The sequence below is a fragment of the Musa acuminata genome, chromosome BXJ1-8 (assembly GCF_036884655.1).
Source record: "Musa acuminata AAA Group cultivar baxijiao chromosome BXJ1-8, Cavendish_Baxijiao_AAA, whole genome shotgun sequence".
NCBI classification, from domain to species: Eukaryota; Viridiplantae; Streptophyta; class Magnoliopsida; order Zingiberales; family Musaceae; genus Musa; species Musa acuminata.
This window is the reverse complement of record NC_088334.1, coordinates 16,724,538-16,738,414: the sequence shown is the minus strand read 5'-3', so window position 1 is coordinate 16,738,414 and position 13,877 is coordinate 16,724,538. Positions and strand designations below refer to the sequence as shown.

The window sequence follows — 13,877 nt, the reverse complement described above, 5'->3', positions numbered from 1 at the left end:
GCGGGTCTTCCGTGCGTGCATCGAATTCTGCATCGGATGAAAACCTTGGTTATCAGCATATGGGGGCTGGGTTCCACCAAGGGAAAAGTTTAAATACAAGTACCAGTGAGTTCCATGGGAGGGACTTGATCATGCAAAGGTATGATCGAAGCAGCTGGAGAGTTGGACTGCTCCAGAGCTCATATTCACTTAAGGGAGCTCGGCAAGTCAGAGGACAAGGCCGAGTAAGCGAACGTTGCTACCAAGGAAGCTAAGGATAACAGAATCGGTGCAAACCCTACAACGTGATGGCAGAGGCCATGCATGGGAGTTGCAGTCTGTCTTTCTATCGGCCAAACAGACTGCTTGGAGAACACAGAGGTGTTGAAGTAGGGGGTCGAAAGGGGCGAGGAAGCAACGACGAGTCCAGAGGGACTTAGCTACCCAAAATCAAGCAATCAGTTAGAATGGAGGTGGACTCGGAGGAGTGTCATGGAGGCATATCTACTGATTGTGAAGAAAAGGGATGTAGATGCGAGGCGACGGATAGTAGTGCCATGGGCATGGTAGCGCCATGGTACCGCAGAGGCGGGACTTCCGTGAAAGTCATTGATCCCTTGCTCTCATGGAGGGAGAGAGCTTGGTTGTGAAAAGGGACCAATGAGGTGGAGCATGCAGAGGCAATCTCCAAGTACCGAGACAAGGCTGAAGGGTAGAGGCCAAGGAACTTCGTAAGACCAGTGTCAATGAGTTTCTCATCAAGATAGCCGAAAGTGATGGACTTCGGGTCATGCAAGAGTGCATAATCAAGGAACAAAGTAGGCAGTACGCGGTGTTGTTCCTTCACTACTCAGGGGAGTAGGCGGTAGGGTTAATGGAGAAGACGGTACAATCCCAGAAGCGACCAAACCTATGAGAGAACTACTCCAAGTTGGGGTGAAAACTTCCTGCATTCCAGAAGTTCAATGGCATTGAGAAGGTGAATCACAGTAGCTAACTCAAGCAAGGAGTGCAAACACTTCAAGTGCTTCAGAAGTGTGAGCAAAGAGCAGGCGAAGGCTAGTAACCAGCTTGATGCATGGAGTACATCCTCGAGGAGGCGGGCGAAGTCAAGTAACCTTTGCCTTCTCAACCCTTAAGAGAATGGGCGAAATCGAGTACCCCAATTCTCTTATCTATCCAGCAGAGGAGCTTTGCACAAGTTCAAAGACCCTTCGAAGATAATGAAAGACAATAGTTGTCAAATCCTCACCAACGATTATCAGTGCTACTAAGAGTAGATTGCCCGCTTCATTTCCCAATGAAATGCCAATCGAAAGCGGAAGTGATGCTAACCTACTTGGATGTGACAACTAAGTGAAAGAAGAGTCAATGAGCAAATTTTGTGGAGGAAGGACCCAAAACTTCAGAAGTTTACGAGACGATGCTCGTTAAAGCTCCAACAAGCATCCACCCAGTTCAAGCAGCATGTGGAATTTGAGAGACTAGCGTAGTAAGGATGGTCTTTTCCTTCATCTGGGGGATTCGCAGGAATCAACAAGGATCAACACAACTCAGCCAACCCCACACCAGAGTCAGAGTCATTGGTGAGTTGAAGCAGCATGGCGGATCAAAGGTTCGACTACTCAAAAGTAGTAGTAGAGAGCAGCTAGGAGCCAAGAGGCGCATTGTAGCTGGAGCAGAAGATTGAAGACTCAGCAAAGGCGAGGAGTTGCAGTGTCGACAAAGGCTTCAACGAGGACGTCGAAGGAATAAGTGGGGGAGAATGTCACAGACAAACTTCTAAATAAGATGTTTGATGTAATGCTTATGTATGTCCGTGTCTTTTGGCATGTTCATACCTTGTACAGCATGTAGAGGGGCGGCCGAAGGCTTAATAGTCCCATTTTAGTTGAGTTGGTGGCCTCTTTAGGCTTGTAAATAAAGGTTGTGTCATGTGGACATGTGCAAGAGATTTTTGATCTATAATGGACCATTTTACCCTTTGTTGTGCAACTGTTCAGAGCTTGTAAAGTATGTTTGTAATTTGCATTATCTAAGAAGTGTTTTTCGGAGATGTTTGCTTGTGGATCTCGATTGAGGCGTTCTTTCTAACCCGTTCTCTCTTTTGTTGGTCCTAAGGGACAATGAGAGGCTTCGGGGAGGCTGACCTTTGCGGACGGACACGCAAGGGTGCCGCACAACTTAGGCAAAACCAGCTAAGTCCGTGACACTATGGCCCCTCAGCTCGCGGGCGCGGCGGCCATAAGTGCCTCGCCCCGCGGTGCCTCTGCCCACGGGTCCAACACCCGCAGGCATCGCCCTTGCGCATGGGCACAGTGCCCACACGTAGGTGGCCGCCTTGCCTATAGCCCTACTTGCCGGTGCCGTGTGGCAATGACTGCGGGTGGGGCACCCGTGGGCTGCCAGCCCCACCAGTTGCAAGCAGGCCGCCGGCCGACTACTGTAGGCGTAGCCCCTCCTCTGCCTGCCTTCGGCTGCACTGCACGCATGTAGATCGAAGGCAGCAACTATTGCTGCCCTTCCTTGTTTTTGCGTCAACGATTTTGACCTCAAAATTCTTCCTAAACATAACACATGCAGTTCAAAACAAATCATTCGCACGAACAACCTGGCCCTAATACCACTGTTGGGAAATCTTGGGGGCGACATCATATGCGTAGCGGAAGAACAAGAAAAACAAAATCCCCTATTCCCAAAGAGATGTTCATCGTCGTGCAAAGATTGGTGCGCAAAATCTGCGAAATTTAAAACTGTGTATAGAGTAGATTGTGTTACCTAGGGAGATCGTATATCCCTGTTTCCTTACAGATCTTTAGGAGAGGGTGAAGGAGGTTAAGCGTCCTCCTCTCTAGCGGTGATCCACACAGTACGACTGCGATGACGCTCCTCAAAACTCCAAGCCTGCTCTGAGGTGGAGAGGGGAAGGAGAATAGGAGAGGCAAGCAAAGGCTCTAATCTGTGAGGCTCTGAATCCCTCCTATTTATAGAGGGCCCTTGTCAAACCCTAATGGATCCTCCCCTAGTGGGTATTGGATCTGCATCCAATAACCCAAGCCTTTTAGATTACTGGATCTCTATCCAATAATCTCTCATGGGCTCTTATTGGATCTCGTCCATGGGATCCAATAATTTAGGGGCTTATTGGATATCCAATAAGACAAGGGCTCCGTCGGATATCTCATATCCGAACCTCTACTCATCGTAATGCCTACCATATGTTTGTGACCCTCTAGGCCCAATATCGAGCTAGCCGTGAGTCATACCTATCAGAACTCCTTCTAACTCAATGAATTATTATCTCTGTAATAATTCACTCGACTCATTGACTACAGACGTACTAGGCCACTACGCCGTAGTCCCCAGACGATACAGGGGAATTCAATCCATTGGACTTGTCTATCCTTAGTTACCGTGTACCTATAGTCCCTCATCCATCTAATATCCCAAAGACTGTATATCGAGCATGGTGCTGTCAGACCCATACAGTTTTTAATCGAGTCTCGCTCTAATCGGATTCTCCCGGAGAAACCTTTCTCTCTCAACTCGAATGACCCTGGCCAGGGATTTGTTTGAGCAAGAACACATGGGATATTCCTCTCATGACGCCGAGAGTGGATGATCCTCTATTGACACTCAATAGCCCTCGTAAGGTCGACTACTACTTCCAATGACCAGCTGTACTAGATCTGGGACAACCAAACCTGTAAGTCTGGTATCAAAGAGTGGAGCACTCATACAGGACATCTTTGGTGTCTTAAGTCTAAGGACTAGATATACCACTAGGACTACAGAATCGTTGTCTGACAATAAGGAATCATCAACCATCTAGCATTTCGTAAGTGGATCAATCAGTGAACTCATTCTCCAATGAGCACCTGTATTGTATCTCTAATGTCCCTACACGAGCATCTATGAGACCAGCTGCATCCATCATATGGATGGGTATACAGCACACCAGTATGTTCGATTATCACGATGTCCCTCTCGAGTAACCTATGAATGGGATTATTTAGGATCTGTGTTTAAAGGTGAATCGATCTCATTATCGTGATCTCATCACGATCCGACTCCCATTGCATAAATCCAAGGACATCACAATATATATATATATATATATATATATATATATATATATATATATATATATATATATATATATATATATATATATATATATATATATACAATAGTTATAAAGTGATATATGCCAAAATATAACAAGCAAAAGGATTCTGTATCAAGTCACATATATCATCACTCACGTGATTGGCTTGCTGGGCACCTATGACTAGCAAAGAGTTGAATCAATTTGAGAGAAATGAGATGTAGAAGCTTGTTCCAAGGTCAAATGACCATTTAGTTATTGGTACTAAATGGGTCTTTAGAAACAAGCAAGATGAATTTGGTATTGTGATTAGAAACAAGGCTTGATCAGTGGCCAAGGGTTTCAACCAAGAAGAATGTGTCAATTCTGAAGAAACCTTCGCTCCTATGGAACGATTAGAAGTCATAAGGTTGCTCCTTACCTATGGAACAACCTTCCAGATTTGAGAATGATAATTTTCCTAATCATATGTTTAAATTGACTAAAGCTCTCTATGGATTGAAACAAGCCCCAAGGGCTTGGTCTGAGAGACTTAGCTCATTTCTTATCCAAAATAATTTCTCTAAAGGCAAGGTCGATATCACATTATTTATTAAAAATTTTAAAAATAATTTATTATTGTTCAAATTTATGTTGATGATATTAATTTCGGTTCCATGAATGAATCTTTATGTGAATCATTTGCCAAAAGTATGAACCAAGAGTTTGAAATGAGTTTAATGGGTGAATTAACTTTCTTTTTAGGTTTGCAAATCAAACAACTTAATGATGGATAGTTCAAAGGCTATCAATACTCCTATGAGTACCTCCACTAAGTTAGACATTGATGAAGGTAGAGAAAGCTTTGATCAAAAAGCTTATAGGGGTATGATAGGTAGTTTACTATACCTCACCGCAACTAGACCATACATCATGTTTAACGTAGGACTTTGTGCTAGGTTTCAATCTAACTTCAAGCAATCTCATTTAAAAGCTATCAAAAAGATTTTTAGATACCTAAAAGGAACTCCTAAACTAGGATTATGGTATCCAAAATCTAAAATTTTGAATTTCTTGGTTATGTCGATGCTAATTTTGCTAGCTGTCAATTAGATAGAAAAAGCATATCTGGAACATGTTAATTTTTAGGACATGCACTTGTCTCTTGGTTTTCCAAGAAACAAAACTCGGTTACATTATCTACAACCGAAGCTAAGTATATTACAGTAGGTGCATACTGTGCTCAAGTTATATAGATGAAAAACACTTTAGAGGATTATGGAATTCACCTGAAGAATATACCTATAAAGTGTGATAACACAAGTGCAATACGTTTAACAAAAAATCCTATTTAGCACTATAGAACTATTGACATTAAGCATTACTTTATATGAGATTATGTTAATAATCATGATCTAATTTTAGAACTCATTGATACAAAACATCAATTGGCCGATATCTTTACAAAACCTATAAATTAACAATAATTTGATTTAATTAGAAGGGAGTTATGAATGTTAAATTGTCCCAATGCATGAGTTTATTGTATTTCTTTTCCGAACTATCCTTCTCTTAATGTATTTTATGAATGAGGCTTTCATGAATCTATTTCATTTTTATCTTCCTTGGTATCAAGTTTACTTCATACCCTTGCTCCATCGCTTAATGATTTTTTGATACACTTAATCACTTCATGGATTTCATTGACAAATACATCTCTCACGGGTTTAACTCTTATAAATTTTTAATGAGAAACTGTTTTGAATTATGAAGTTCTATTCATAAATTTCTTTTTTCATGTGATACTTTTCTCCCATGAATTCTTTTTTATTCTTCTCATGAAAGATGAATTTTATGAATTCCGATGAATTTCTTGATCCTTGAAAGATGAATATTAGTGTGTGATGATTATTTGCAAGAATGACGATCTGATTTCACATGATATTTTGAATCAAATCATTTCACAAATTCGTTTGGATTCCCTCCTTACCTTCCTTCCTCTTCTTCATGCAAAGTTTTGATGACAAGGAAGAGAATCTATCTCTTTAATGTTGATAACTTTTGATGTTATTATATTCACATTAATGTTGATAACTTTTGATGTTAAGAACTTTTGAATATTACCATGCATGCAACGATGCAATATCGATTGGATAAATTAGTATGAAACTTGCTTGAATTTTTTACCACACTTGCATTGTTGAATTGTTTTCCTTTTTGTTGATGACAAAGGGGGGTAAATGATACCAAAATATGGCATTGACATTATAAATATATGCAATGTATCTTATCATAAATATGCTTGTATCTTATCATAAATGCTTGAAATATGATTGAAATTATCAAATACAAATACTTAAAAAATATCAAATGTTTACTTGAAATATACCGTAATGTGGCATAATTACTTATGTGGCATGATTACTTTTAAGTATTTCATTCCTAGTATCATGCTTGATTTCATATCAAATTGTTATGATGAGATATCATGAGCTTAATTTGCTATTTACAATTAATACCATGATGAATTATCATTCGTATCATCTTTTAAAATTTGAAAATGGATACGTGATATCATATTTTGAATCGTAAGTATCATGTTGTGTATAATTGAATAATAACTTATCAGTTTGATACTTAAATTCAAAAATGTCTTTTCTAAAAATATGACATATAGATAGTGAGAGTTAAGGTTAACTCCACCAATTGGTTGTCATCATAAAAAAATGGGAAGATTGTTAAATCTCAAATTTTGATAATGAAATAAATTGGTGAATTATTTGACATAATCTATGTGTTGAGATAAGTGTGCATGATTAACTATGATAGTAGTAAGGTATAAAGTAGATGATGGGCCAGAGTCAAAAATTCTAATGATGTACCGGAAGTCTGTCAAGAGCTTGCCAAGAGTTCGTCGGAAGTTCGCTAGAGGCTTGTCGAAAGATCACCGAGAGTTCGTTGGATGATTGTCAAGAGTTCGTCGGGAGTTCGCTGGAAGCTCGCTGAAAGTTTCGCCTAGAAGTTCACTGGAGGTTCGCCAAAAGAAAAATCGACATACTAGACTAATTGCTTGCCTTAATCGTAGTTAGAACATTAGTTGAGTTAGGATCGAGAGATAATCCCACTAACTCGGTCAAGGGCAATTGGGCCCTTAACATGGCTGAATTAGGCTAGATTGAACAGCCCATTCAGCACCTGAAATCACGGTCGGCGGTGGCACAACTTGGCAGACCCGGTCTCCCAAGTGTTTTGGGTGGTGGTACTACCGACAATTAATGCTGCCAGTAGTGATACCGCCCCTGTCAGGCGATAGTACCGCCAGAGCTCGGTCTCCGAGCTTTGTCAGGCGGTGGTACCACGTAGTGTCAGGCATCAGGTGGTGGTACCGCCCAATAATGGTGATGGTATCGCTAGTACCATAGAAAACCAGGATGAGACACTTTTTGGCTCTAATTTTGAAGCCATTTGGGCATATAAATACCTCACCCTTTTTTACATGAAAGGGCATGAACATAATCTTGAGTCTTTAAAGTGTTAATGTGTTGTAAAAGTACTAGAGTACTCCTCCCTTTCTAAGTGTTGAGATCATTCAAGAGAGGTGTGAGACTTGTAAGGGTTATCTCCTAAACCTGAGAAAAGAAGAAAGCGTTGTAAAGAGGTGGTTGGTCTTCGCCTATTGAAGGAAGACCTTTAGTGGACACCGATGACCTCGATGGAGGAGAAATCAGAAATGGATGTAGGTCACAATGACCAAACCACTCTAAATTCTGGTTTGCTTTTCTATTTGTGCAATTTACATTACTGCAAACTTGTTTAACCTTCTCTTTGCACTCTTATGAAAGCTTTCAAGTTCAGTTTCTTTCCAAAACAGATTGAATCGAAACAAATATTTTTCGGAATCAACGCATTTTTTTGCTGCACTAATTCACCCCCCCTCTTAGTGCCGTTTTTAGATCCTAACATCTTGAATTTTGATAATGAAATCAATTGATTTATAATTTAATCTATGTATTGAGAAAAATGATGCATAACTATCTACAATCATGGAAAGATAAAATAATTAAAGAATTAGACGTTGGGCTAGAATAAAAAATTGGATATCAGGCTAGAAGAATCAAACAATATGCCGAGAACAGATGGATCGAGCATTACACCAAAAGGTTTTGATGATGCATCAGAAGCTCATCGGAAGTTCGTCAAGAGTTCATCGGAAGTTCACCGGAAGTTCAGATGAACAATTGACATGCCGGATAACTAAGATTTCTTATATTATAATTATTTTAACCTTAATTATTATAATTAGGTATCAATTTGAGTTAATTTAAGGAGAAATTATACTAACTCAATTAAGAGCCAATTGGGCTCGAATCAAGGTTGAATTGGGCCCGATGGATGACCTATTCAGTGACCTGGAGCCACATTAGGTGGTGGCACTACCAGGGCTGGCGATGGAACTACCTGAAGCTTAGCCTCCCAAGTAGTTTGGATGGTGGTACGGTCAGTAGTTAATGCTGCTAGGCGATGATACCACCTAAGCAGGGCAGTGGTACTGCTAGAGCCCAATCTCCGAGGCCCTATCAGATGGTCATACCACTCAGACTAGTGGTAGTACCGCTAGAGCAGGGTTGTCAGGCGATGGTACCGCTAATACCTTAGAAACCCAGGATAAGACACTTTTTAGCTCTATTTTTGAAGCCATTTGGAGCCTACAAATACCATAATTTTTCTTGCTTGCCCAAGTAAAAAAATTTAATAAAAAACTTATGATCTAAGTGAGAAAATGCTATTGTAATCCCTTGAGAGTTCTTCTCCTCTTCTCTAGGTGTAATTTCTATTTAAGGGAGGACTGAGAAAACTATAAATATTATCTCTTAAACCTATGAAAAGAAGAATATAGTTGTAAGAGGGTAGTTGATCTTTATCTATTGAAAGAAGATTAATAGTGGAAGCCGGTAATCTCAACGGAGGAGGAATCAAGAGTAGATATAGGTCATAATGATCGAACTATTATAAATTGGTGTACCTTTTCTTTTTGCTTTTTTACTTTATATTGTTTACTGATTTGGTTATTCATACTTCACATTTTCTCTAAGTTCAAACGTATTTTCGATACGATTTTATCGAACAAAGTTTTCAAATCTTCGACGTTTTTACGTAAGCACTAATTTACCCTCTCTTTAGTGTCGATTTCGGTTATAATATAATATTCTCATTAGGTCTTACTAAGAAAATTATTCATCATTCTTTACCATGGGATAAAACTATTTCTCACATAAATTTTTTCATAAAAAAATATATAAAAATAACTAATGATATTTTTATTGAATTTTTGATCATCGAATCTTTCAGATTTTGATAGCAGTTTGTTGAGAAGAGAAAAGACTTAACTATCAAAAAGTAAAATCATAAAAATCAACAAATAGATAAAAAAAAAAACAGAAGACACAATGCAAGGTTTGGTAACCCGTGCTTATACCTATGGAGAAAATTATATTTTTAAAAAATTAAATATAAAAAATAAGTTTCTTTTTAGTCAACCCAAGCTGAAAATTCCTTGTACACCCTCTCCCAAGTACATAAAATATTAGGGGCATCCGAATTAATTTTCTCTATCTTTTTCCTACTAAAACATTGAGATTCATATAATATTATAAAATAAATAAAATCTGGCTCACTACTGATCTTTATAACACTTGAAATTCAGTAATTTGAATCTTATTAAAACTGTCAAAAAAAAAAAAAAAACACTTGCCAATAACAACCGTTATCCCACATCAAAGAACTAAAAGTTTGACCGAGATCAAAAGGATATTGGCTCTAAATAGGTACTTTTATTTGGTTTGCCATAATGAGAGAATAAATAGGTCTGATGATGATTAGCATAAAAAGTTGAGGTCGAGTGAATAACTATTACAATCATCAGGTACTCATAATGTCATTAAAAATTTGATTTTGACGCACCTCGATGTAGAAACTAAACATGAGGGTTTTACATTTAATGGAACAAGTTTTGAACACTAGAGAACCAAGAGAATTTTGATGGTCATGATAACAAGTTGGATCAAGGAATCGTGTGTTTTTCAGCACCAACGTTTTTGGCCTCCGTCACCCTTTTTATTGCGTCAGCAGATTGCTACGCTGCCTTTATTTATTATTGAACTCCACCACATATACTGGTGGGTGGGAGAGTCGAAGAAAGAGGAGTTTGAATCAAAAAATTAGAGCAAAATAGTGTTGGACGATTCTTATCTACTTCTAAGAGGTTAAATCGAATTAATCGGATATGCTAAAGACGGCAAACGCAAATTGAGATCTAACTGATCTTTTATTTTAATTGCTTAATTGGGTCGGTTGAACTCCAATTTTAGTTCTGCTTGCTGGCTGATCAAATTAAATTAATAAAAATGAAAATGAAAATATTTCTTGTCGCATTCGAATGCATGGCTCAAGTCGCATATCAGCCGGCACTTAAGTCTTCAAATTGCGGCTGCCATGTCAGTAACTCCAGACTTAAGCCGTGATGTTGAGCCAGTCAACTTCTAATTTGTCACGATATTGATTGTAATATCTCGTCAGATCCGATCCGATCCTCGTAATGTTGTCTTCGATAATTCCATCGACTCAGTAAAGTCTGCAGGTAGTCATAATTAGGCAATTTCCAATCCTTTAAAAATATTAATATAATTGCCCGTTCAGAGCTCTCCTGCGCAAGCGGCATTTAGATCCTCCATCCATCCCCTTCTCCTTGCATGTACCTCCAAGGGTGACAGCATCGAAGAGGGGAAGATTAGATCGGGCGCGATGGATCCCTCCGTCACCTCTCCGTCTTTCTCCTCATCCGCCTCGTCTTCCTCCTGGTTCGCGGGCATTGTCCGCGGCCGCTCGATCAAGTCCAGCTCCGGCGGCGGCGCTCCCTCGATCCCCGTGTCCACCGATGGGGTCGGCCCGGGGAGTCGTAAGAACCAGCTCCGTGGTGCTCTGTTCAAGTACGGCCCCAAGCCTATTCAGGTACAACAATGTTTGAGAAGTAGGATCATATGCTTATGTCCTTTATCGCATTCTTGCTTGTTGTGGATTAGAAGATAACTCTGGTTCATATCAACGATCTTCCCGTCTGTGTGGTGTTGATGTTTGAATTATTGATGCGTGAATCGAAGACATACCCTTTCGGTTGGGCCGCAGGCTAGTGTTGACTTAGGTTTTCTTGAACGATTTTTGAACCAATCGCCTGCATGACACTTCCTCCTTCGAAACCTAAATTATCTTCCGTAATTAGTATTATCTTTGGTTTGGCTCTATTTGGAAGGAATCTTTTGAATTTCATGTAGGCATCGCAAACTTTTGATTCTTGTATCTATCTCCTTCACTGTATCTTTGGGTTTTTCTATTGACAGGATGAAGTTTTGACGGCGATATATATGTATGTATATTCGAGGTTTCCTCCTAGTATGCCTTTAAGTTAATCTACTAGTTCACTGAAGACCCATTTAAGTCACCAAAGAAAAGGTCTTTCATCTTCTTTGCCTCTTGAATTATTGTGACCCTTGGATCACAAGTATTTTCCTCATATAATTAGCATTCTAATATATTTTGTCAAGTGTCTTCAAGGAATTTTTGATGTCGGTAAACAATGTATATATCTTTGACAGATTCAGTTGGATCTTTACATATTAATTTTGTGAGTGAACATGAGTTTAAATTCCTTAACTTGATTTAGTGCCTTTTTGGATCTCTTAGTAGGCCATGTATATGTGTGATTTCAAAATCCAAAAATCCTATTAAATTCATTGTAAGCATTAAAAGAACAAAGCGTCTTTTTCCATTTCCCAGGGGCTTTGTTGGTGGTAATTCTGTTTTCTTGATTCTTTTCTTTATGTTGAACCCATTCTTGACATGATATGCCAAAATTCTTAGTTAATGGGAAAGAGATTTATGAGCATCCAAAGTTGGGTTCAATGTTCACGACACACTAGTAGATGATGCTTGGGTTTTCTGAAAGGCGATTCAGAACTTGTTTGCAAGAGAGAAATGGAAGTCAAGCTTGCTGACTTGATGATCTAAGAGGAGAGATCGTGAGAATAAAGCTTATGGATTAAGATCTATAGTCAGGCACCAGAAAGATGTCACTCAAGATTCAGGATGTTACGTGATGATCACCTAATATCCAATCTCCAATTTAAGAAGACCACCTTCAGGTTGGGTAGGAAGCTTTCTTGTGGAAGCTGAGGATAGATTGAAAAATCGTGAAGTAAAATATTAGGAGAAGTTTCTGATGATGGGCTGAGGTGGAAAGAAGTTGAAGGGCATGAGAACCAATGGTTCAAGTTGGCGAAATGAAAGAGGAGTGCAGAGTTGTTGCCTAGATCATTGTAATAGAAGAACATCTTGCCATTTCCTTTGACTTTGATAGGATATTTCCCCATCCATCATGGGCCTTCTTTCTTCGAGTGAAGAAGGTGTCCTCCAAAAGATAAATTGAGAGAGAGAAGAAAAGAGAAGAAAGAAATTGAGAGAAGGCAAGAATGGGACAGAGAGGAACTGTAAAGGGTTTATTGTTGGCAATGCAATTAAAATTTTTTTTTTATCCCTGTAGGGCTTGTTAGATCTTTCTGAATAGACTTTCATAACTTCCATTTCAAATTGATATGCAAAGTAGAACATAACAGGACTTACACCACACATGCTGAAAGATTTGAGGAAGCTGTTTTTGCAACCAATTTCAATTTTTTTCTCTAGCAAGGGCATTCTTGGATTGTCAATGGAATTTTTTCAAGAATTCTGCAATGACATTAAATAGGACATTCTAAGTGGATTTGTGGAATTCTATCATGCCAAGTGTAGTCTTCAACATTTTAATTATGGTTTTATCAATCTTATACTAAAGACTAAAATTGCTTCTAAATTCGTGAACTTTAAACCCAATTTTCTCCTTAATTGTTCACTAAAAATTTTCAAGTAGGTTCTTGCTTCAGGCTAGTGAATGGTTTTCCATTTTTACTCTCTACAAATGTGCCTTCATCATGGTCTAAAATACTACTAGATAGATACATATCATCAGTCCAACCAAGTGCTGGTTTGGAACGTGTAGCTCAGTATGTTGATTAAAGAGCACATGCTACTCCTGTTTGTGCAGTTGAGTCGCAGTTTCTAAGTTAACCTAAGATTACTCCTATTCATTTGGAGCAAGGCAATCTTCCTAGGAAATCAATTTACAGTCAATTGCAAATTATCTAACCCTTCTCTTCCTTATCTAGGGCTTCCTCTTAGACTTGGGCCTTTAATCAAATGAGGCTGTAAGGTAGTTTGAGCTTAGGCTGGGTAGTTAGAATAGCCAATTTTAATAGAAGGAAGATTGATTCCTAATTCACTGCTTTAAAATTTTCTCACTTATTATCAAAAGTGGTTTATCAAAATACCAAATAGTATTAGGTCTTTCTCTCACAGAGGTGTAAAGATACAAAAAATGGATCATGTTTATCATACTGGTCAGTAATTTTCAAAGGAAAAATTAAAGTAGATATGGAATTATTATTAACGAGGGGGTTGGTTGCTGGCTGAGAAGCAGTGGCGGCGGTGGTCGTTGGCTGGGAAGCAGCGACCCTTTCTCACTGCGAGGAGGATGGGCGTGGCCGCTGGCTTTCACCTCTTTTTTTTTTTTAGATGATAGTTACAGCGAGGTGTTGTGAGAAATTACAGCGAGAATGTCGAGGATCGCTATTCTGATACTAAATGATAAGACTCCTAGGATTTTATCGTAGAAGAAGAAGGAGAAAAGGGATGATCACTTCGAGAGGATCGGCCTCCTAAGATT

The 13,877-nt window shown here is 39.0% G+C and overlaps 1 protein-coding gene across 2 annotated transcripts in view; it reads left to right on the top strand.

The window, feature by feature from the left end:
* Nucleotides 1-10,728: 10,728 nt before the first annotated feature.
* LOC135587640 (UPF0613 protein PB24D3.06c-like) overlaps nucleotides 10,729-13,877 on the top strand; it is a 51,316-nt gene continuing 48,167 nt past the window's right edge. Inside the window, exon 1 of one of the 2 annotated variants that reach the window (XM_065079267.1) lies at nucleotides 10,729-11,074. In XM_065079267.1, the coding sequence (XP_064935339.1) occupies nucleotides 10,868-11,074 (207 nt within the window). In that variant the 5' untranslated portion in view covers nucleotides 10,729-10,867. The remainder of the gene's footprint in view (nucleotides 11,075-13,877) is intronic. The other variant, XM_065079268.1, reaches the window with a different exon arrangement.